The 24,961-nt window shown below is 44.8% G+C and overlaps 1 protein-coding gene across 4 annotated transcripts; it reads left to right on the top strand.

Annotated features, from left to right (window-relative positions):
• Position 1: 1 nt before the first annotated feature.
• xpo1b (exportin 1 (CRM1 homolog, yeast) b) lies at positions 2–24,961 on the top strand. 4 transcript variants are annotated; one of them, XM_061227908.1, is made up of 26 exons: positions 26–430; positions 560–583; positions 3,140–3,271; positions 4,163–4,264; positions 6,987–7,059; positions 10,794–10,855; positions 10,979–11,023; positions 11,425–11,606; positions 11,696–11,744; positions 11,857–11,976; positions 12,656–12,784; positions 13,282–13,440; positions 14,154–14,351; positions 14,628–14,766; positions 15,062–15,243; positions 15,610–15,766; positions 16,691–16,854; positions 17,017–17,151; positions 17,272–17,455; positions 19,896–20,002; positions 20,513–20,707; positions 20,973–21,141; positions 21,837–21,971; positions 22,350–22,509; positions 22,793–22,889; positions 23,572–24,961. In XM_061227908.1, the coding sequence occupies exons 3-26, from the start codon at positions 3,146–3,148 to the stop codon at positions 23,716–23,718; spliced, it is 3,216 nt and encodes a 1,071-aa protein (XP_061083892.1). In that variant the 5' UTR covers positions 26–430; positions 560–583; positions 3,140–3,145; the 3' UTR covers positions 23,719–24,961. The 4 variants fall into 4 exon arrangements, with proteins under 4 accessions (XP_061083894.1, XP_061083892.1, XP_061083891.1 ...); XM_061227909.1 differs by having other exon boundaries at positions 27–131; XM_061227910.1 differs by lacking the exon at positions 560–583 and having other exon boundaries at positions 2–131.

Here is a 24,961-nt window from a genome sequence, read left to right as displayed (position 1 = left end):
ACCGAGATGGAATCTCCCAGTCTGAACCGGTTTCAACCGGTTATGGGTTTGTTGCTTGAGAGGAGAAGAAGCGCAGGCTTACAGTCTCACACCACCCTGCTGCATACAATATTCCAGTACAGAACTAAATTGTAAATCAATGTTATTTTATTTCGTAAAATGAGTCGGATCAGTAAATTACATAGCGTGCCGTGATTACAGTTGAGGAACCCACTCAGTGGTCCTTATCAGACAGCTCAGTGTTCATTCTGGAGGAATATTGTAGCCAGCCATCTAACTAACGTTAGTTAGCTACAGACAGTTCTATCTTAGCTATCTTGGCTAAGTTAGTTACCGACAGCGATACTCAATCAGAACTACTTTAGATAGGCAGCTAGATTCTGTTGTTAAAAGCTTAAATTCTTTGATTGAAGGGCCTGGATGTTAGCAGGTAATTGTGGGTTGTGTACCAGTCATAGGAGCATTGGACTGGGTTCAGTATTGCAGAATTGAAAGTGAAAATTTTGCAGTATTTTAACTAACGTTATATTCTGATTCACTCTTGGAATTAAATCCAAAGGAGGGGAACAGTGATTTAACATAGGTAAGTACACTGTTCATAGGTAAGGTTTTTTTTAGAAGCACGAGCGACATTAACGGTACTGTTGTGTGACCTGAGATATCGTGTCACAGACGTGTGTCCCTGGAGCGATAAGGTTTAACTTGCTATAAACTGAGGCCTGATTCCTGCCTCCCGCTAGTTTCAGCGCCCGTCGGGGGGCTAGATCGATAGTGATGTAGTTGTTACGTTGGCTAACTAGCTAGCTCCAATTATATATTTTTATTTTAGCTTCGATGTTGCCACGCAAGCTACTTTGTTAGCCAAGTTACACAAACGATTGCACGTTAATTTCTATTAAAATTCATTATTGCATTTTCTGCTAGTTAGCTGAAATGACCTAAAATGTGCAGTGTTGCAGAATAGTCATTAGCTAGCTAGCGTTAGCAACGCTGGATAGCTGAGAGTGGGAGGGGTTGGCTTGTGTTAGGTTGGTAGCTCGCTAGCTAATTAGCTAACTGGATATGGCTAACTTACTGAAACACAAGCGACTAGCTAACTTAGCTATCAAACCAACCTACTGAAATCACATTGTGCATTTGTAAATTCAGCCGATATCTCTAGAACTAGAGCTAGCCATCTAACTATAATTGCTTAACTTGCACGTCGACCCACAGCCGTATATAGCTCTAGTTCAGTCTGTACTAAAGGAGCATTGTCCGGCCTTTCCAGCAGCTAACGTTAGCTATGGATGCATCTAAGTTATATTAATAGTTTAAGGTTGGCATATCTAGGTTGATTACCTATGCCACACCTGCATAAGGTCGGTTTTCGGTGAGTTTGAGAATTGAACGTAGTTAGTTGGCTAATATAACGTTACGTTAATTTAACCCTAGACCACCTCCAGTGAAGTGTACCGTTAACTTAGCGGGCTAACTATATTAACACATTAATACAGTAGCAATCAAGGACACAATCGTGTACATCATGTTAACGTTAAGAAATGACAGGTAGCACTGACTGCTAGTTAGCTAAGTTAATGTTAACTGTTATATACGATTGCCGTAAAACTTTAATAACTAGCTTGATCTGTAGCTAGTGCATTAGCTGGGGATATGAAATCCATATTACCAGTGTAGATAACGTTGGCAAAGGAAGTCCATTGAACACCGTTAACCAGCTGCAAGTTTGGAGCATCTCACCACGTTTACCTTTAAAAAGCATCGCTTGTTAAACTATATTTTGTGTTTTCGCTAGGGTTTTGTATTTGTCTCTAATTTAAACAAACTGGTCCCTTGCTGTTTTTAGTCTGGAGCCATCCGTTACGCACTTATAGCTGTATTTGGGAATGCGTTGTGTTTTGGTTCTTAAAAAGGGCGGGTAAACCAACTATATTTCTGCTAGCCAGCTGATAAGAGCCGAATAACAACTAGCGATCGTCGTATGAAGCGAACAAGATAGTGTGCTATTTTGTCCCCATGCCACCTTGTTGATCGCCTTTTCTAGACAGAATTGTTGGTATGAATAATGTAGCTAACGTTACGTATACCAAACGATGTCGTGTTTTAATCTTCAGGGGCTCAGTCAATCTTCCCGACTGTTTTATTTTAATTTCCCACTGGTAGAGGGTTAATTGCCTCTGTAACCTTAGAGTAATGCAACTTATTTAAATTTAAGGAAGCTTAACATATGATGATAAGCCCAGTCGTGTTCATTGCACAGAATGTCTTGCTGAAGTGGAAAGCCGCGTCCAAGTCGGGAGAGTGCCCCTCCTGTCAGTTGCAGATGTAAACAGTGTGACGTAGGGAGCGCTGTTCTCAGAGAACACGCCATACCCACGTGGCTTTGTTGTTTATGTAACTCCTGGCTAATTACGAAGTTTATCTCTCACTTTATAAATCATGTGGATATTTTTCGCTGAGACTTAAAAATAAATAAATAGTAGGCTGAATGAAATGTGTGTGACAGCTGTAATACGAGTTTCGTGTTTTTTTTGGCACAGAAATAATGAAGCAGATTCGCTATCTGCATCCCACTCCCAGAACACTAACTGTGCACATATGGCAGACTGATGTGGAATAAAGTATGAATATTTGCACACCATGTCCTTGTCCACGCGCTAGTAGAACAAGTAGTCGATTTGGAGAGAAAAAAAAAAACTCTTGCATATTGGATTTCTTGTCAGTTTGAGCAAATTTAATGGGTCATTTCGGAACTTTTTTGTAGTTATTATTATTATTTTTTTTTAAACAAGCCTTAAGATTTTCCGCTTAAGGCATTTTTCATGTTCACCTTTTTCATATTCAAGCGGGTACAAAATATGAGCTTCACTGTTCCTTCTTGGAGTCCTTGTTTGTGTTTCCTAATCCGTTGCACTGACTGAGTTTTGTTCAGTCCGAGCCCTGCTGCCGTTAGTGCGAATAACAGGCCGCGCGCAACGGCAGGTCTTTATAAGGCTTGTTGTCAGATGCACTGCAGGAATGGGAGGGAGGGGGTGTGCGTGTCAGCTGTTTGGTACTGTGTGCCCAAATCGCTGTTCGATTCACATGACTTTGCCTGTTGGATGTCCCCCCCCCCCCCCCCCCCCCCCTCCCCTTACAGATCTCTATGCCAGCAATTATGACAATGTTAGCGGACCATGCAGCTCAGCAGCTGCTGGACTTCAGCCAGAAGCTGGATATTAACCTGCTGGATAACGTGGTGAATTGTTTGTACCACGGTGAAGGACCACAGGTAAGAATAGGTGGCGGCTCAGCCCTGCTTACCGCGGTAATTAATCTGTCAGGGTATCCAGACCGGTGAGTGCCGTGCAGAGTGACTGAGCTCTTGTCCTGGCGTGAATGATGCTGATGTGTATTCCTTCTGTGATGTGAATGGTCCTTTCAGTTTGGCTTGGCTGTCTTTATCTTCAAAACCAGCCTGTGAACTGATTTTACGTTGTTAAAATTGGAACCAGAAGATCAAGGGGGGGCATTTGTGTGTGGGTTGCGGACCTGGGTCAAATAAGTAATTGTTTTGGATTTGAATACTTTTCTAGGCTTTACTGAGCTTGTCTGGTGTATTGGACAATGTGAAGCCCTGCCTTGTGGTCTTCTTGTTTGGCTCTGTTGCACCAGGCAGGATCAGTCGAGCACAGACAAATATTTGAATCCAAAACAATGAGGTATTTGACCCAGGTGTGGTGGGTTGAGTTGGCTGCTCCACTTCTTGTTACATGGTCTCCCCAAGATCAAGTTTTATTTCCGAGTTGTTAAAAACAATCTTCCTCATTTAAGGAAATCCCAATTCCATATAAAGAGGTGGTAGCAGACAGAGGATTCACTGTAGGCAAAGGCATGATGAGACCAAGACCATGTCCAAATTGGAAGTAAGAAAACAAACATTTGCGTATTTCTTTAGTTAAATAATTAATTCAACATTGGCGACTTTTTAAGAAAGAAAAGCAGGCTAACTAACGGAAGCCCTGCAGCATTTGTGACACGCCTCGCGAGACCGTGATTGGACAAGGCAACGGGCCCGCAGATACGCTGCGGCTCGGTACGACGAAATGTCACACGCTCTTTTTATCACGTTCGCCTGTGCAAAACAAAGTCTTAGGCTTGTCTGTGTTCTCTTTCACTGCAGCAGAGAATGGCACAGGAAGTGCTCACCCATTTGAAAGAGCACCCGGACGCCTGGACAAGAGTGGACACCATACTGGAGTTTTCGCAAAACATGAACACCAAAGTAAGCTACCCCCCCGGGCGGACACCTGGTGGGACCTTGTACTTTGAGGAAGCTCTATCACCTCTGTAAACCCAGCAGAAATGGAAACCAAACCAGTGCAGCTATTGTCATTTGGATGCGTGCACTGAGCCCTGTTGTTCTCCCTTTGTCACAAATACTTCCTTAATCTTTATTGTTCGTTTTGTTTGTCGTTCTCCTGGTGGTGGTCATTTATAACGGTAACACTGAGTTACTTTCTTGTTACTGTTCAAAAACTGCAAAGACCCCTTTCTCCTCGGTTGAATGCTCTGGATTCAAGTCCACACGTGACGCCCTGTAAGGCTTCCAGCGCCACACTCCGCTTGTCACCGATTCATCTCGGAAGTGCTTCACCTTGGGATGATACCTTTTCCTTTTCCACATTTCGGCTGGTCTTTCTAAATTGACGACGCATTGCTAATTCGCGAAACAATTTCGATGAATTTTAGCAGTGTTCATTGGGCGACATGAACGTACCTCAAGTGTACATTTCTGTGCCATATGTATTTCAGTATTTCATATTTGGACGCAGTTACCTCTGTTTCAAAGACTTCCTCAAAGTAATGGAATATCAGTTTGCCTTTTTTTGCTTGCCTGTAAGATTGCTCTTAACACTGACAGTCATTACTAACGTTTGAGTTGATTTATCAACAGTATTTAAATACTGATACTCGTAACTTGCCTAAAGTGAGATCATTAGAGGAACAGAAAGAAAACAGAAAAGGTAAACACTGTTACATTTTTCTAAATTCTTAATTTACGGTATTTATTTATACATACATATATATATTTAGAAATATATATATATAAAATAGAAACGGTGCCTAGTTTAAGCACTTTGAACGTTTGGCATTTGAAATCTTTTTCTTTCTTTTATGAAAGTTATTTAATTGAAGCTGTTAATATTTGATATTAATCATAATGTTCCATTATGTTGATTGCTTGTAATAGGAAGAAAATGGGTGTCTTCGTGTGCACCTTGACACAGCTAGGCATTGGCGGCAGGCCTCCACAAGGTCTACCCTTTTGATTCCCTTTGACTGAATTCTGTTCATCAATTTCTACTGCATTTGTTTCATTGGGAGAGGGAGGGTTCAGAATAGGCCGTAGGCTTCATGATGGAGAGAGTGTGAGAGAGAGCGAGAGAGAGAGAGAGAGGGGGAGAGAGAGAGAGAGAGAGAGGGAGAGTGAGGTTTGTAGGTATTTCTCCTGTAGGGATCATGTGTGTCTGTGTGTCCCCGTTTATTTCCCCTCTCTGACTTTATATCTCTGCTCAGTTAAAATAAAATAAAAAATAAAATAAAACATTGCAATTTGGCAATGGCAGAATGTTGCAGTTTTTGTTCTGTCTCTGTTTGGTTGTAATCTCTGATTCCGTTGTGTGAAAGTTAGAGGTGTAACGTGTTTAAGGTTTAGGAGGCCGTGAGGGGTAAAGGTACGAACCTCGACGGCCCCCCCGCGCACCTGTAACGGCTCGCTTGTCTGTGCATTGCGGAAGACCGCTCCTCGCTTTGACGTTATTAACACACTGCCCATGCACGCCTCGTCGTTTCGTCCTCCCACTTATTTCCCCCTCCTCACCCTGAAGTAAATGATCCCTACAGCTGAAATACTGTTCATCCTAATAATATTAACAATGTAATGACAGAGATGCAAAAAGGACTCATGTTTGATTTGATCCAAAAGTGTGACACAAAAAAATATTGGTTTAAACATAGGATTGAGCCTCTCGAAGTAAACCTGTGGTTTGTCTTGCTGTTCTTTTAAAGGCACACCAGTTCAAGGTGAAAACGGTGATAATAAAATGGGCGTAGGATGCTGGTGTCGTCACTGTTCCCATAGAAACCGGAGAGAAGCTCCACCAATCAAGGAGTGTGTTGTTAATAAGAAATGGTACAACGGATGCAATGATTGGTGGATGCTTTCTGGCTGTACTTCTGGGGTCGCTGATGCTGTTCTGGCAACACAGCCAGGTGATTTCCACCAATCACAGTCATCGTTCCATTTGTTTCCACCAATGTACTCAGCGATCGGCGAAATCTCTTTCTGGCTTCGGTGTGAAAGGTGACGACGCCAACGTCCTATCCATAGTTTATCATCCCTGCGTGAAAATCTGAATTTTTATTTGATTTACATTGTTGACTTGTTAACTTTGGGTGTTTGGCACCCGTGCTGTGTGCGAGTGTGCGTGCGGGTGTCTGGACTGCGAGCACACAATCTGTCGACTGGACCACAGTCAGTAAGACCAGAGGTCCTTCAGTGGACTGCAGCTTTTGTAAATCTCAACCTGACGTCTGAGATTCCCCCTTTTTCTTTTTTTTTTTTCCTCCGAGTTTCTCAGGCTGCCAGATTTGAAGCAGCCGTTTCAGACTACATGGACGTTTTAGCCCCTCATCCCGTCTGTCTTTCACTTTCTGGTGTGATACGGGGAAAAACAGCACGACTTCTACAGGGTTTCATCCAAAAAAACGAAACAATGCAATTCGCAGAGAGAAAAAAAAAAAAAACCTCATCCAAATAGGGAAATCTGCATGAAACGTGATGCAATTGTGGTCTTACAAATTCCACACCTATTTGCAAATTGAACATATCCCAGGCAGGCACAATTAAGCGCAAAATGTTTTTGTTCTTTGTTTAAATGTGCAGCAGTGTTGATGCGTGTTCTCACCCGAGCCCTAACGATTCCTCTCCTCATGCGTTGCAGTACTATGCTCTGCAGATACTGGAAACGGTTATTAAAACAAGATGGAAGATTCTTCCCAGAAATCAGTGTGAAGGTAAGAGCTGCCCTCCCTTGATGCCAGCGCAAATATTTCGAGGCTGGGCCGTAATGACCCTCCCTGGTGTGTGTGAGTGTATGTGTGTGCATGCTTTAAAAAATATATATAATAAAAAAATATATATATATTTTGTATTATTAGTTGTCGTCCCCCCCCCCCATTTCCCTGAAACACTAGTCTGAACCCAAGACGAGCAGCTCTTGATTTGCCCTAGCAGTCCGGGTAGCTAACGCGGGATTAGCTGGACGAGCGTGTCGGGACCGGGCCGTGGGTTGTTTGACTTTCGGGGGACGTGACCGGGCTACAGAGTGCCGGGGGGTTCTGGAGCCGGGCTTGGCCCACAGTCACCGCGGCCCCGACCGGCAGGCTGTTGCCGAGATGCCGAATGTTGTGCGTGAAGAACGCCGGGCTCTTTTCTGCTTGGCTGGGTTGTATTCACACCCCGGGATTGGTTAGACTGGGCGCTGGAAATGCTGGAGAGGTGACAAGGGAAAAGTAAACAAAAAAAAAAACCCGCCGCAGGATCCAGCACTGTTTTTTTTCCCCTTTGGTTTTGTTTCTCTTTTCACAAGGAAAACCTGTAATCGCTGGTTTACTCGCTCTACTGTAGGTAAACAAGCTTGGTTAAATGGTCTTACTTGTAGCCATTGTCATGAAAGGAAATAATTAGTTTAGAAAATGCGAAACGTCATTCCAGTAGATGACAAACCTCTGCATTACATTTGATGAGGGTCCGTGGCCCAGTGTCTTGGCTGTTGATGAGACAACCTGACCTGAGGCTGAATGGCTGTTCAATACTGGCTGATTAAAAATAATAATAATAATAATAATAATAATAATAATAATAATAATAATAATAAAATAAAGTTGACATGTCTTGGTCCATTATGACTCACTTTCATTTTGTTGAATTTTGTGTGCAGTAGTAGTTAAGATGGTGAAGTTAGTGTAGTTGTAATCCCTTTCGTAAAGAACATGCATTGCATGTTAACACGACTCTCTTCTAATGCAACTGTGACACGGATAAGCGTGGAGGCTTGTTAAAGACATCTTATCAGTTTATAAAGGCCAACCGTGCTATGAGTAAGGTGTTGACATTAGATATTGGGCTTGGTGGTGAAATTAGACATCTTAGAATGCATTCATCTTTGTGTATTTTAGCAGACATAACCTACAGTGATTACCAACAGTGAGATATAGAGAGGTTCAAGTTAACTGCTTTTTAGTGAATATCCTTCTCTTCAAGGAAAAATGAAATGATTTTCATGAATGAAATACTTTGGTAAATGCACAACCCTTGATTAAGGAAGATTCCAGGTCGATCCCATCCGTGGTCAGTGTTATTGTTTTCCACATGGACAACAGGCGCTATATTCCTGGTAGAACTAATGTCATGGTGATCTGATGACAATTTTGGTTCTATGGAATGCTGTTACTCGGTTGAACACTGTATTATGTTACTTTCATCACACAACCATTTCTCAAGTGTGTGAGATGAGACTTAGTTGTGGTATGTGACTCATTTACATGACGTTAAGTTTTACCTTTTTAAAGTAGTTGACTGTGACTGAGTGCATTTTATAGTATATGACTTATTCACGGCATATCATTGTTAAATGTATGCATGCGTGCATGCACTGGAATTGATGTAGTTTGTGTTGTGAGTACCGAGAATGTACCATTTTGCTTGAGGCTGAAATGACTCAATTTGCCAGTCAGAAATATGGGTTACACTACCTTGGATGATAAGTGTAAGTTGGCAGTAACTTGTGATGCAGACACCTAAAAGAATTCAAAGGCTGGCTCATTTTAAAATATAACATGGTGATTTTGGCCACTTAAATTTTCATTTTTAAATATTTTCCTTTTTTGTCATGTGTCACCTGAGCAAATAGACAAATAGTCGTGTTGAAAAGGCAGAGCCAGTCTTTCTTGCACATTTACATAGAATTTGAAAAACAAATAGACGGGTTGAATTGTTGGTGGCCTTAGCCTACTGTAGAAAGCAGTGCTTCGGAATGGCTTCTCGTGAGTCTATGGATATATTTGTATTGTGTTGCTTCATGAATTTGCTTCCATCTAAGTTGTATAACTGCAGTCGCCTCATGTCTTGGAGGCCAGCTTGAAAAGAAGTTGGCCCTGGAGTGAGAATTGTTATTGAAATGGAGAGTTGGGATAAATCAGAGCCCAAATGTAATTTTGTCGAATGTGTTATTGGTTGTTTAAGATGCGTCCCCTTTCCACAATGTAATCATTTCCTGCTGTGAGGTTTATCTGTCAGATATACCCAAGCTTCTTTGGAATCCCTTTTGTTTAGACATATCCTACATAAATGGCAAGAACGGTGATTCTATTACTATTCTGGGCGACATGACTCAGGCAGTAAGAGCAGTTGTCTGGCAGTCGGAGGGTTGCCGGTTCGATCCCCCGCCCGGGCTGTGTCGAAGTGTCCCTGAGCAAGATCCCCAACCCCCGAATGCTCCTGACGAGCTGGTTGGTGCCTTGCATGGCAGCCAATCGCCGTTGGTGTGTGAGTGTGTGTATGAATGGGTGAATGAGAAGCATCAATTCTACAGCGCTTTGGATAAAGGCGCCATATAAATGCCAACCATTTACCATTTATATTAAACCCAGCTATCCTAGGAGCCGATTTCAGACTGAACGTTAAAGTGATGCATAGCCAGAACAACACTTGCAGTTGACTTCAGCGTTCTATATAACAGTCACTCGCCATAGTGTGCCTGCTCCATAGTCACGTGACATCATTTAGTGAATTCTGTTTGATTAAGAGCCACCTCATTTCCTTTCCCGTGTATTTTAAAAGCTCATTTTGTCCGTTTTGGTGCGGTGCTTCATAAGGGCTCTTACGGCAGATGACCGTTCTCTCCAGTCGGCTGTTCTGAACATACTGTAGGGTCGGTTGTTTGGACAGACTCTCGCTGTTGATTATTTGCCCATCTGATGATTCACAAGAATTGCCTGGCAATTCACATTACCCTGATGGAGTTTCATAGATGTTTTGTTTTGTTTGAAATTAAGAAAGATTTAATCACATTTTCGAATTAAGTGCTCCCCACCCTCAAAGTATTTAACTGAATTAAGGCCATTCATCTTTTGAAAAGGCAACTAGAAAATGTACACTGTCAGTTCCCACTCCTTGTTAATTAAGGTTGGGGACTTTTAATTTGATATTTTGACCCTAAATGGAAATTAAATCACTTTTTAAAACTATACACATTTTCTATAGCTTTTCTTCTCATTGACCCTCATTGACCTAAGGCTTCCCACTTCTGACCATAGATGCCTGAGTTTTGTTCAAGTGGCAAACCAATGCAGGCGACCGGCAAGTATGTCACCTCACGTTACACCCAGCTGCCGGGCCTGTTCCCCTGACACACAACCACACTCCCGTGATTTCACGGAGGAGCAGGCTGGTATTGTACACAGGGCCGTCTGCTCAGGATGTGGAAGACATTTCAGCTGATTTCCAGCGCCTAGCCTAGGAAGCTGCTTTGGTGCTTCTGTCTATTTCTGTTCATCCGAGGGCCAGAGCACTTTTATTCATAGACTAGTGTTTGGCTAAGAAAAGAAAAAAGACTTCTGAGAGATTTTCGCCTGCCTCATTTATGACTTCTCGGCTCCATTTTAGACGACTGGTTTTGTGCATGAACATGAGTGCTTTTTACCCTTCAGTGCAGATTAATTAACCTTCTCTATTTCTTTACTCCTAGGTATAAAAAAGTATGTTGTCGGTCTTATAATCAAGACTTCGTCAGATGCTACAAATGTAGAGGTAAGCTGTTTGCCGTTCTCTCTTTAACCTTGTTATGCTGGCATCCTTTAATTGTGAGCCATTTTGGAAGTCAGTTTGCATGTCATGGTTGCAAATAATTTTCTGATTTTTGCCCAATTTCAGAAAGAGAAAGTGTACATTGGAAAACTCAACATGATACTGGTCCAGGTAAGACTTCATTTTGCCCCAATAAGTGAAGGCATTCAATAACTGTGAGAATATGTTCTTCGCTTGTTTGAGTGAGGTAGTATTCATACTCTCTGCCCTTGTACATTCTCCCAGCATATGTTTATTTTTATTTTTTTAATAATAATTTATAGACTAATTTTTTATTGGTTCAGTTCAAATGTTTGGTAGTCAGTTCTGCCAGATAATCTACTAAACTACTAGCCACTGTCAAAAAGGTAAAATTGTTTTTGAAAAGATGTTACGATGCGAAACATTTCGGCGGTTAGGCGGGACTGGGTGTGTGGGGGGTAGAGTGTTCAGCGTTTTAACCCACGTAAAAAACCGAAATAAAAACATTGCAAAAAGACCCAAAACAAACACACAGTGTATGTGGCGTGCAGATCCTGAAGCAGGAGTGGCCCAAGCACTGGCCCACCTTCATCAGCGACATCGTGGGGGCGAGCCGCACCAGCGAGAGCCTGTGCCAGAACAACATGATCATCCTGAAGCTGCTGAGCGAGGAGGTGTTCGACTTCTCCAGCGGACAGATGACCCAGGTCAAAGCCAAGCACCTGAAGGACAGGTGGGGCCTCCGTCTGCACCGACCGCCACGGGTTTCGGGTTTCCAGGGCGAGCGTGCCGCTGATTTGACGGGCTTCCTTTCTCTTCCAGCATGTGCAACGAGTTCTCGCAGATCTTTCAGCTCTGCCAGTTCGTCATGGTAGGTGCCGCCTTGGCCGGGGTTCTACTTTTGCCGAGTAAACATGTTTCTAGAACTTTCCTAATATATTCTGCAAACTAAATGGCCGTCCTCCCCCGCTCTCCCTTTACAGGAAAACTCCCAGAATGCCCCCCTCGTTCACGCCACTCTGGAGACGTTACTGCGGTTTCTCAACTGGATTCCTCTAGGCTACATATTCGAGACCAAACTCATCAGCACACTTGTATATAAGGTACTGCATTTATTCCCATAAGCCAAGGCCTGGTTTGAATAATTGGGCCTGTCTTCGTGTTTACAGCCAGCGTTTAAAACTGAGCGAGTCAAACTGTTTACCTGTGTCAATCAGTCTGAAATTACAACTCCTCCATACAGGCTGTCCCATCAAGTTTACTCTCCCACAAAGGAACACTTGTGTTGGCTTGCACTCAGGTGCTGTAGGGCTGGGGGAATATTAAAATGACTGGTGGCATTTATAATACCAGCACAAGCGATTGGTCATTGGATCATCAGCATTAGCATGATTTGTAAAAAAAAAACTAAAAAAAAAACTGTTGAAATGAATGATTGGTCATGAGTGTTATCGATATACAAATGCCTATCCTTAGAAAGTAGCCTGAATGTGATTGTTGGTGTGAAGCAGAGGAAGTGCTGATGTTAGTGTGAATGTGATTGTTGGTGTGGAGCAGAGGGAGTGCTGGTGTTAGTGTGAATGTGATTGTTGGTGTGGAGCAGAGGGAGTGCTGGTGTTAGTGTGAATGTGATTGTTGGTGTGGAGCAGAGGGAGTGCTGGTGTTAGTGTGAATGTGATTGTGATTGTTGGTGTGAATCAGATGAAGTGCGGGTGTTAGTGTGATTGTTGGTGTGAAACAGAGGAACTGCGGGTGTTGGTGTGATTCCGGCTCTTTCCCCAGTTCCTAAACGTCCCGATGTTCCGTAACGTGACGCTGAAGTGCCTGACGGAGATCGCAGGCGTGAGCGTGAGTCAGTACGAGGAGCAGTTTGTCACCCTCTTCACCCTCACCATGATGCAGCTCAAACAGGTACACACCACACCTGTCTCACCCTCACCATGATGCAGCTCAAACAGGTACACACCACACCTGCACCTCACCCTCACCATGATGCAGCTCAAACAGGCACTCCAGTTATTCTGCTTTATACACTCAGCTCTGATTAAGTAAAAACCACAGCAGATTTCTCAGCTATCTGACCAATATGCAATGACAGCTTATGAGTCCAGCAAAAAAAAAAAGTTAATTAGTATTTGCAGTTAATTGCGATTTACAGTAATTCTCATGCTTCAAAGTGTGAGTGAGGATCTATAGAAATATGATTTGAAATGTAAATCTAAAATTAACTGAACTGAACGCCCTTATCTTGGCTGTTTTTGAGTTCCTTGCTGTAACCAAAGACCGCTAAATGCCTTTGACTTATATTGGCCTCATAATGTTTGGATTTGTATCTAAATGTATCTGCGGGGCTCACTGAAACAGTAGTGTGCCTTTTAGTGAGTGTAATGAACCCTGCCCTGTGATAGATGCTTCCGCTGAACACCAACATCCGGCTGGCCTACTCTAACGGGAAGGACGACGAGCAGAACTTCATCCAGAACCTGAGCCTGTTCCTCTGCACCTTCCTGAAGGAGCACGGCCAGCTCATCGAGAAGAGGCTCAACCTGCGGGAGACGCTCATGGAGGTCAGATTCCCAGCATTGTGTTTGCTTAGGGCGTCTTAATGTGCTTTGTTAACTCATACATTTGTCTAACAGTATTGTATAAACCACAAGGTAATATTTAACTTCATCCTCTGTCGACTCCAAATCAGAGCCGTAGCCATACATGCAAGGGCTGTCAATGTTTGGCTCAAAGAGTGACCCTGTTTGATACTACTGATGACCATGTTTGACACTATGGATGACCATGTTTGATACTACTGATGACCATGTTTGACACTATGGATGACCATGTTTGATACTACGGATGACCATGTTTGATACTATGGATGACCATGTTTGACACTACTGATGACCATGTTTGATACTACTGATGACCATGTTTGACACTATGGATGACCATGTTTGATACTACGGATGACCATGTTTGATACTACGGATGACCATGTTTGATACTACGGATGACCATGTTTGATACTACGGATGACCATGTTTGATACTACGGATGACTATGTTTGATACTATGGATGACCATGTTTGATACTACTGATGACCATGTTTGATACTACTGATGACCATGTTTAATACTACGGAGGACCATGTTTAATACTACGGATGACCATGTTTGATACTACTGATGACCATGTTTGATACTACGGATGACCATGTTTGATACTATGGATGACCATGTTTGATACTGCAGTGGTTTGACTGGTGTGTCTATCCTGTCCCTGCAGGCCCTGCACTACATGCTGCTGGTGTCGGAGGTGGAGGAGACGGAGATCTTTAAGATCTGCCTGGAGTACTGGAACCACCTGGCGGCCGAGCTGTACAGAGAGAGCCCCTTCTCCACCTCCACCTCCCCCCTCCTCTCCGGGAGCCAGCACTTCGACGTCCCACCCCGACGACAACTCTACCTGCCCGTGCTCTCCAAGGTGTGTGTCTGTGTGTGTCTGTGTGTGTCTGTGTGTGTCTGTGTGTGTCTGTGTGTGTCTGTGTGTGTCTGTGTGTGTCTGTGTGTGTCTGTGTGTGTGTCTGTGTGTGTGTCTGTGTCTGTGTCTGTGTGTCTGTGTCTGTGTCTGTGTGTGTCTGTGTCTGTGCATGTCTGTCATTTCTCTTAACTTTGATATGATGGTGCTACCCTTTGCTGAAAGTGAAATGTCTGGGTGTCTGCATTTCTTAATATGTTGCTTCCTGCCCAAACCCGACAGGTGCGGTTGCTAATGGTTAGCAGAATGGCCAAACCAGAGGAAGTCCTGGTTGTGGAGAACGACCAGGGAGAGGTGGTCAGAGAATTCATGAAGGACACAGACTCAATCAACCTGTACAAGAACATGCGAGAGACGCTCGGTGAGTGTGGTCACGGCACAACTGCACACGTGTTCTCTGAGGTACCCTCCCAGTACTGCTGCTCCCAAAAATTCAAAATGGTCGCCTTCTGGCTGGTCTGTGGTCGGTCAGGTGGTCCCTACTACCTGAGGGAGACCGTTGTGGCTGAAGTGTTGTACAGTAATATCAACCGGTATCTCTTGTCTATACCTGCCATCTGTAGCTGAGCTGAAAGGAGATTCTCCTGCTGTTGTCACATGAACACTTTGCGTGTGCAACAGTGTGCTGGAGTGTCCGTCCGTCTGTCCGTCCGCAGTGTACCTGACGCACTTGGACTACGCCGACACGGAGCGCATCATGACGGAGAAGCTGCACAACCAGGTGAACGGGACGGAGTGGTCGTGGAAGAACCTGAACACGCTGTGCTGGGCCATCGGCTCCATCAGCGGGGCCATGCACGAGGAGGACGAGAAGCGCTTCCTGGTCACCGTCATCAAGGTGGGCGCGCTGCGGACTCTCACCTGACTAAGTGTGTCCATTGGCTCCGGGGTTTTAGTCTCTGGAAAACACTCTAGAAAACACTTTTCTCTCTGGAAACACCTTTATGGTGTTTAAATAATTTCAAAAATTGTATACGTTCATATGAAAATGCTCATTCTTTGTTGTAAAATGCATTATTCAAAAAAACCCTCAACTTTATTTAAATTTGTTGTTTAAATGTAGAAGTTTATATGAAGCTGCTCATTGTCGTGCTTGTCAGAGCTAAGGGCTCTTTAGAGGCGGTGTTCAGTGGGCTGCACGCTCTGCTGGGTGGACCGCGGTGCCGGGGTTGGCGGGTAACGGTTTGGCGTCTTTGCGGTGCAGGACCTGCTGGGGCTCTGCGAGCAGAAGAGGGGCAAGGACAACAAGGCCATCATCGCCTCCAACATCATGTACATCGTGGGCCAGTACCCCCGCTTCCTCCGCGCCCACTGGAAGTTCCTCAAGACCGTGGTCAACAAGCTGTTCGAGTTCATGCACGGTGAGCCCAGCGTGACCACCATGACGCAGACCATGTCCCAGACCCAGGCTTTGTAGCCTGAGGTGGCTAGGTAGAGCAGGGTCCGGCCAGATCAGTCGAGGTAGAGCTAGGTATCATCACTGCTGTCATGTCTGTTTTTCTGTCCCTGCATAGTCTAGGTGCCAAAGGTTATGTACACATAAAATGTATTTGTGAACAAACTTGGAAAGTTCATTTGTATTTAAATATCTACAGCGATAGGATTGTTGAATGGAAAATTAACAGTGACCTGCAACATAGCTCAGGCGTGGTTGTGAACCTCTCACTGGAGAAAAGGTTTTTGTGTGGGCGTGTGTGTGTGTGTGTGTATGTATATATGTGTATATTCATTCCTATTTATTAATAGCCGCAGCACATATTTTAGTGATAACACCGCTTCCAGAGTGCGTGCTGGTGAAGCCGCAGCTCGTGAGAGAGAGCGCTTCTATGTTTAACCTGGTAAATGTACGGCGGTATTTCTACACTGCAGGGGGGTAAGATGTAGTTGCTGGTGCATTTATGGGGTGAGGTATGGGTGTAACTGAGACTGCTGTCCATACGGGAGGCTCAGTGCTCAGCGCTGCTGCACGGCCGGGCCTGAAACCGGAGGAGATGTACGCAAATGACTGAGAGTCCGGGCGTGGCCCGCGGCCTCAACCTGCTGCTCGCTGCACCGGTGTGACTGCAGATACGTTTACTGCTTATATCCGTGATCAAGGCCAGGGTGGCTGGGTGCAGACCTCGTGTCAGTGGGTTTCTCTCCGAACGCGGCCGAGACCCCAGTTGGTTGTAACGTGAGAAAATGCTGACGAGATCGGCCTCCTTTTGAAGAGAAGTGTGTGTTCGGTACTGAGGATCGAGGTCGCGGATGTGCAGTGAATTCTGGGTGTTTCTCCCGCCCCGTAGAGACGCACGACGGCGTGCAGGACATGGCCTGCGACACCTTCATCAAGATCGCGCAGAAGTGCCGCCGCCATTTCGTCCAGGTGCAGGTGGGCGAGGTCATGCCCTTCATCGACGAGATCCTCAACAACATCAACACCATCATCTGTGACCTGCAGCCGCAGCAGGTGAGCCCCGCCCCGCCCCGCCCCGCCCCGCCTCACACCTTCAACCCTGAGCGTCTGACTCCTTCCTCCCGACACTGGGGATTCAGTGTTGGTGCTGAAGACTGTTGGTGCCGAGGACTCAGTGTTAATCTTGGAGATTCACTGTTGGTCATCTGTCTGCAGGTACACACCTTCTATGAAGCCGTGGGCTACATGATCGGGGCCCAGACGGACCAGGCCGTCCAGGAGCACCTGATCGAGAAGTACATGCTGCTGCCCAACCAGGTGTGGGACAGCATCATTCAGCAGGCCACCAAGGTGAGCTCCGTTCCTTTCTGAGGACTTAATTGTCACCACGCACTGTTTTGTTAAAGATATACGCACACACCTCTCTCATCAGTGTATAGACGTATAAACATTTTGGTCCCCCTCCCCCAGAACGTGGACATACTGAAGGACCCGGAGACGGTGAAGCAGCTGGGCAGTATTCTGAAGACCAACGTGCGGGCGTGCAAGGCGGTGGGACACCCCTTCGTCATCCAGCTGGGCCGCATCTACCTGGACATGCTCAACGTGTACAAGTGCCTGAGCGAGAACATCTCCGCCGCCATCCAGACCAACGGTACCCGCAACCCCCCAGTTAGCACGTTAGCACGTTTACATGTACACACACACACACCCATGTCCTGTGCCTGAACGAGAACATCTCCGCCATCCAGACCAATGGTACCCACACCCCCCCAATTTTTATTTTATTTTTTTATTTGACCTTTATTTATACAGGGAAGTCCCTTGAGAGCAAGCTCTCATTTTCAAGGGTGCCCTTTTCAAGATAAGAGCAGACAAAAAACAAGTTATAAAAAACAGATAAGTGATAAGACACTAAAAATCAGGTAAAACACGAGCAGTTCTCAGTCATGGTACCCACGAGGAGCACTCTAAAAGAGTCTAGAGAAACAAAATGATCCAATTTTAGAGTGTCCTGGAGCCTATTCCACTTGTCCGGAGCATAGTGAGAAAAAGCAGTCTTTCCATATTCCGTCCTCACGCGCGGAATGAGCAATCTGATGTGTGACTGCGAGCGTGTTCGGCAACTCATAGAGTTGTGAATGAGGAGCGAGGATAAATACGATGGAAGTTTACCAATTAGAGCTTTATAGATGAATAGAAGCAAATGTAGCTCTCTTCGTGCAGTTAGGGACGACCAACCCAATTTTTCGTACAAAACACATCGGTGAGTAAGAAAACCATCACCCGTTACAAAGCGCATTATGCATTATGGGCACTATGATACACAGCATCAAGCAGCTTCAAAATGGCAGGAGAAGCATGCATATACACAATATCACCATAATCAAAAACAGACATAATTTGGGACTGAACAATGGATTTCCTGGTTTGAAGAGAAAAACAGGATTTATTCCTGTAAAGAAAGCCAATTTTAACCCTCAGCTTCTTTATGAGATGTTCAATATGTGTGCGAAAAGAGAGCTTGGTATCCAGCCAAATACCCAGATATTTAAATGAGTCGACACAATCAATTAGTTCTCCCTGCAGAGAGTGAAGAGAAAGGCTATTGTTAACAATTGACGATTGAAAGAAAAACATCCATTTAGTTTTGTTTGAGTTTAAGACTAATTTGAGATCAAGCAGAGATCGTTGGAATGTGTCGAAGGCTGACTGCAGGCTTGCAGCTGCCTGAGCTGGGGTGGGACCAAAGCAGTAAATTATTGTATCGTCCGCATAATAATGAACATTAGTGTGTACAGAAGGGAAAAGAATATTATTTATATAAAGAGTGAATAAAATTGGACCAGTAATGGACCCTTGTGGGACACCCTTAACAACAGATAAAGAGCTGGATCTAAGATTGCCAGCAACAACTGACTGCTTTCTCCCAGACAAGTAGTTAGAGAACCAACTAAGAGGAAGGTCATCCAGGCCAATGGAAGCTAACATACTTAACAAAATACCATGATCAACAGTGTCGAAGGCCTTAGAGAGGTCGACAAAGAGGGCAGCACAATGTTGGCGATTATCAAGACCATTCACAATATCATTAATGACGAGGGAAGTGGCAGTGACAGTGCTATGACCGGGTCTGAATCCTGATTGGTGTGAGTGTAGGATATTGTATGCGTCTAAAAAAGCTTGCAGCTGTTCAATTGCCAGGGTTTCTAAAACCTTAGCTAGGCAGCACAGTCTAGAGATGGGACGATAATTGTTTAGGTCACTGGTGTCACCCCCTTTAAACAGGGGCACGACCTGTGCGGACTTCCAGACCGTTGGGATTTCACCGGAGATAAAAGTTAGGTTAAAAATGTGCAAGCGGGGAGGCGAGCAGGTGAGCACTGAGACGCAAAAGATATGGGGCTATGTCATCCTCACCCTTAGACTTTTTAATATTCAGATGGGAGAGTGCCATGAAAACTTCATAGTCACTAACCGGTCTAAAAGAGAATCTATTAGCAAGAGGGGAGGGGATCGAAAGGTTTTCGGCCAATGACGGGTCATGGATGTGTCCCGGCGAGACCGTATTGGCTGATAGCCTATCAAATAGAAGGCCAGAAGCTACAAAATGTTGGTTAAATGCTTCGCACATTTTTGATTTGTCTGAAATTACATCATTCTCATAGCTAATTTGAGGTGGGAGAGTAGAGGTGGATCCAGATTTAAGCGATTTTACAGTTTTCCAAAAACTAGCTGAGTTTCCTTGGGCATTTGCAAATGAAGATAAATAGAAATCAGATTTGGCTTTCCTGACTATACTAGTACTTTTATTCCGCATTTTCCTGAAATGTAACCAGTCTGTCAGATTACGAGTAGAACAATTAGCCAGTTTCCAATTAGCACGTTAGCATGTTTACATGTACACACACACACACACGCACACACATCCATGTCCTGTGCCTGAGTGAGAACGTCTCTGCCATCTAGTCCAACAGTGAGCAGCACCCCACTCTCCCCAAACACTTTCCCCCGCAATGTCTGTCTCTCCTGTCTGAGGTAATTTATTTATTTATTTTATTTATTTACCGTTCCTCTCCTCTTCCTCCTCGCAGGAGAGATGGTGACGAAGCAGCCTTTGATACGAAGCATGCGGACGGTGAAGAGGGAGACGCTGAAGCTCATTTCCGGCTGGGTCAGCCGATCCAACGACCCACAGATGGTGAGGTTTCAGCCGGCCACAAACGCACACTGAAGTGTTATTTTTAAAAAATGAATCGGCTAATTTTATTCCACCTGACAGAAAGCCACACTTCAGGCTTGCTGCCAGGGCTTTAAAGGTTTCAGCTCCTTTCATTAACACTGGAGCTGACTTGTTTTAAATCTAAGTTTCAGTGGTTTATTTTTAAAACAAAACCTTAAAAGTGAAGATTGGAGTTGAATGTTCTACAAGTGAAGCATGTTGTTGAAATATATCTTGGTTATTCATTTGTTCTGCTTAGTGTGAAAGAACCCACACATGTCATTAACACCTTCAGTCCCACGGGTGCTGTATGGCACTCTCGACTTCATACCTGTTAAACCAATCAAAATGGCTGCTATACTATTGTTTTGAGCCCATATTAAAACCCTTCTCTCGACTTTCTAAATTTTCTCCACCAAAGCCACTTGTTATTGGTCTTGGTGCTGAAGCGGTGAGTGTGTTGCTGAGCGTGGTGTTTGTGGCGCTCAGGTGGGGGAGAACTTCGTGCCCCCGCTGCTGGACGCCGTGCTGATCGACTACCAGAGGAACGTCCCGGCCGCCCGCGAGCCCGAGGTCCTCAGCACCATGGCGACCATCGTCAACAAGCTGGGCGGACACATCACCGGCGAGATCCCCCAGATCTTCGACGCCGTCTTCGAATGCACCTTAAATATGATCAACAAAGTGAGTCTTCACCCGAAGCGCGTTTGCGCACGCGAGATTTAGCCTTGAGCACCGAAGTGAACCATTGGTGCTCTGGCCCCATTCCGTTTTGTTTTCTTCGACTTCAACTTCAGTCGTAAAATTCTTGCCTGTTATGTCAAAGGTTACAAGCAAATTTCCCTACGGAGAGTAATAAAGTATGAACTGACGTTAAGTGCACTAAAAGAGGTTTGTATAGTAGTCTGTTGACCCACGCGATTGGTCCTCATCCCTTTGTGCCCCTCAGGACTTTGAGGAGTACCCCGAGCACAGAACACATTTCTTCTACCTGCTACAAGCGGTCAATTCCCACTGCTTCCCAGCATTCCTGGCCATTCCGCCGGCACAGTTCAAACTGGTGCTGGACTCCATCATCTGGGCCTTCAAACACACCATGAGGAATGTGGCGGACACCGGTGAGTGTGCCCCTGTTTGTGCTGGGGTGTGTTCGTGTTCCTCGTCATGGTAACGGTGTGAAGAAAGGCCTGGAATAATCCATTATACAAAGAGCCCGCTTTAGTGCAAGAGATAACAGTGGTCACGCTGACAATGGATTCTGTGTTTTTACAGAGAAAAGAGCCAAAAATAATACACTGCCTTCTATAGACGCAGATATACTGAGGCCTGTTTTAAGATTACAGCTGGCTCTGACCCAGACTTGAACCACAACAAAAGAATTACTCCGCTGTCTTTGAGCCTATTATCTTTTGGTGTCTGACATGTGTATTGTTTATTGATCATAATATTTACCTAGCACTGGCTGGCTCTCCATGGCTCAAAGCAAAACTACTTTATTTAAGTCAGAAGCGCTCTAGTTAGTTTGCTCAACCTGAGTAAATTAATACTAAATCACTCCTCGGATTATTTCATATTATTAGCCCAAATTAGGCAAATTTATTTCGAACACCAAAATATTATTTGTCGCTTATTTCATCCAGTGAATTCTACTATTTTGTCCCACTTCTGTGTTTGAATATTATTCCATTATTATTAATTTGCATGAAAGTATCAGAATGCAGGTGAATTGGTGTGAAACGCAGATTGTGAAACGCCCAGCGTTCCTGGGGCTAGCGCGAGCGCGGGCTAACCGCTCTCCCTCTCCTGCGTCCAGGCCTCCAGATCCTCTACACGCTGCTCCAGAACGTGGCACAGGAGGACGCGGCTGCCCAGAGCTTCTACCAGACCTACTTCTGTGACATCCTGCAGCACATCTTCTCCGTGGTCACGGACACGTCGCACACAGCAGGTGTGAGGGGCGACGCGTCTGGAGGTTTTCCTTTCCGCTCCGGAGGGGCTGATGCTAGGGGCGCTAGCGCTTTCTGTGGTGAAAGAGGAGTTGATGTCTGTGTGAGGAGTGTTTTTTATGTCTGAGAGGACTTGGTGTATCTGTGCTACGTTAACCATTACGTTAAAGAGGTATGGGGTTAATGTTTACATCTCTATTCTCACCTGAACAGGAGATTTTATGCATCATTTTCTAATGTTCTGTTGTGGGTGAAGTAAGGTTAATGAATGTCTGTAACTCATTACCTATTGCTTAAACGGTGTGTGTGTCTGTTGGCTAAGAGGAGGTGATGAAGGCGTCTCATTGGCTCAGTGACGAGCGATGCGCTTGGTCCCACAGGGTTGACGATGCACGCCTCCATCCTGGCGTACATGTTTAACCTGGTGGAGGAGGGCAAGATCAGCACGACCCTGAACCCCTCCAACCCCGTCAACAACCAGGGGTTCATCCAGGAGTACGTGGCCAACCTCCTCAAAACGGCCTTCCCGCACTTACAAGAGTAAGAGCTCCCCGCCAAACATCGGCAAAACACACACTGCTGCTTTACTCTGTACTCTCTCCGTGTCAGAATCTGTCCTGTATATTTCTGTTTAACCCAGTGGTTCATACATACCTTACGTTCTGAAATAAAGCCAGGTGAAGCATTGTTCGATGTTGTAGAGTAGTACACTTTCTATTTCTCTTTTTCAAGAACAGATGTGCTGTTGCTAATGTATGAAACATAATGTAATGTTGTGTGTGTGTGTGTGTGTGTGTGTGTGTGTTTGTTTTTGCCCACTCAGTGCCCAAGTGAAAGTATTTGTAACAGGGCTGTTCAGCTTAAATCAAGATATTCCTGCCTTCAAAGAACACCTGAGGGACTTCCTGGTACAGATTAAGGTAATGTCCTTTCGCCATGTTTATGCTCATAATTAATGCCTTGATGGTTTTTCCTTCAAAACAAGAATGCTCAGAATTATACTCCTGCTAGCTGTTTGTAGAAGTTCTCAGTTTTGTACATATATAAACTGCAGTGTTGCTCAGGAGGTAAATGAGAAATGGGTGGGTGGTGGTGTATAAAGGTCTGGTCCGTGACACATTTCTGTGTGAGAAATGTCTGGGTGCGCTAGAATGGACTAGTTCAGCAGAGGAGTGTTCGCTGTAGACCAGGGCTGCCCGACCCTGCTCCTAGAAATCTACCGTCCTGTAGGTTTTCACTCCAAACCTAACAAAGCACACCTCATTCAACAGCTAGAGATCCTGTTGAGCTGCTATTTAGTATAATCGGGTGTGCCAAATTAGGGTTGAAATGAAAGCCTACAACCGCGCTACTCAAACATAATTAGTGAAATCAGGCGGTTTAGTGCACGGTAGGAGCAAATACCTGCAGACACTGCGGCCCGCAGGACATGGGGTTGGGTAGTCGGTCTCCAGGACCAGGGTTGGGCAGTCCTGCTGTAGATACAGGTTAGTGGGCAGGACTGGACTCTCAGGAGAGTAGCCTTGTTGGCTGTAGGGACAGCTCAGTGTAACAGGCCGGTACTGTTAGTGAGGAGCCTGACGTTCCCCTTTCTTCCCTCAGGAGTTTGCGGGAGAGGACACCACAGACCTGTTCCTGGAGGAGCGGGAGGCGTCGTTACGGCAGGCCCAGGAGGAGAAGCACAAGCTGCAGATGTCTGTTCCCGGGATCCTGAACCCGCACGAGATCCCGGAGGAGATGTGCGACTGAGGACGGGCGCTGGGGGGGAAACAACTTGTACAGTCACCTAAAGTTCAATTAAAAACAAAAAAAAAACCCAAGTCGTCGCGGCAACCCTTTCTGCGGGAGTCCCCAGGAGGGTCCGGCACTTGGACGTTCGTCGACCAAAACAACGCCAACGTGTACATGATACTGTGTCACCCAGTGGCCCTTTTTACATAGTATGGGTTTTATATGGACACCTTTGTGTATTACCTTTCCATTGTTCATTCAGGCTTGCGTTCGGCCATCTTTCATTTAGAGCTGCATGAGATTGTATGATGGAAGACATTTTAACTCCCCTCCTCTCCCACCCTTTCTTTGTTTATATATACATATATATATATGATGTATAAAGGCAGGAGAGCAGACTTAGTTTTTTTTTTTTTTTTTTGTGCAAAGAGGTATAAAGAGCTGTCAAGTCATGAGCGGCGCTGTAGCTTTGCAGCCAGTGAAGTGGGTTTTGGGGGAGCGTCGGGGAGGAGGTTTTGGGGAGGTTTGAGGGGGGCTGTGTGCCCGGCCGGCCCCCCTCCGCACAGCGGGAGAATGTGCACTGGCGCGTTTCCAGTGAAGGTGCAGGTTTTAGCGGTGTTGGGGTAGCGCGGGACTCGCGGTCTCGCTCTGCTGCGTTCGGTCGTTCGGCGGGAGAGGCGCCGCGAGAATAGATTACGCGCATATCATCCCAAATATAACGTGTCGCTAGAACCACGGGAACATAAAGTCGGTTTATTTTTACTTTTTTTCGTGAGCGTGTGTGTGCTGTCGCATAGCCGACATCAGGTTTTTGTTTTCCTCAGTGAGGACTGTTGCTCATTTCTGAGCCTTCATTTAAAATCGAAGTTAAAAAAAAAAAAAAAAAAAGTGGTTAAAAGTATTTATGGGTTAATGTAGGCTGCATCTTTATAACAACTCATGTTAATTCGAATGGCTTTTGAGATTGAATTGTACTAATTTACATTGTTTACCATGCTGTAGTGCTTCAAGAACACTACCTAGAGCAAAATAAAACTTGGTTTACATTTAATTTTGTATTTTTGCATTTTCATTTTTATCTTGAAATTCTATCCAAATAAACTAAGAGGCTTTTACCCAGAGAATACGCAGTTGCCAACAGACTAATTAGAGGAATGTATAAACCCAAATATTGATCTTTAATGGCAAATGATCCCTTCTCTAAGTGTTACAGTTGTTGTGAACTTTTTGAAACTGATTAAAAGTTGAGAGAATTTTATAA

This window comes from Conger conger, chromosome 18 (assembly GCF_963514075.1).
Source record: "Conger conger chromosome 18, fConCon1.1, whole genome shotgun sequence".
In the NCBI taxonomy this organism is placed as follows: Eukaryota; Metazoa; Chordata; class Actinopteri; order Anguilliformes; family Congridae; genus Conger; species Conger conger.
Note: the sequence above shows the minus strand (reverse complement) of the source record. Positions and strands in the feature narration are given on the sequence as shown.

Coding starts and splice junctions, on each gene's coding strand:
- xpo1b (XM_061227910.1), top strand. CDS start 3,146: ATGCCAGCAATTATGACAATGTTAGCGGACCATGCAGCTCAGCAGCTG. Junction 11,024..11,424: donor TCAACATGATACTGGTCCAG/GTAAGACTTCAT, acceptor TGTGGCGTGCAG/ATCCTGAAGCAGGAGTGGCC. Junction 13,441..14,153: donor TGCGGGAGACGCTCATGGAG/GTCAGATTCCCA, acceptor CTGTCCCTGCAG/GCCCTGCACTACATGCTGCT.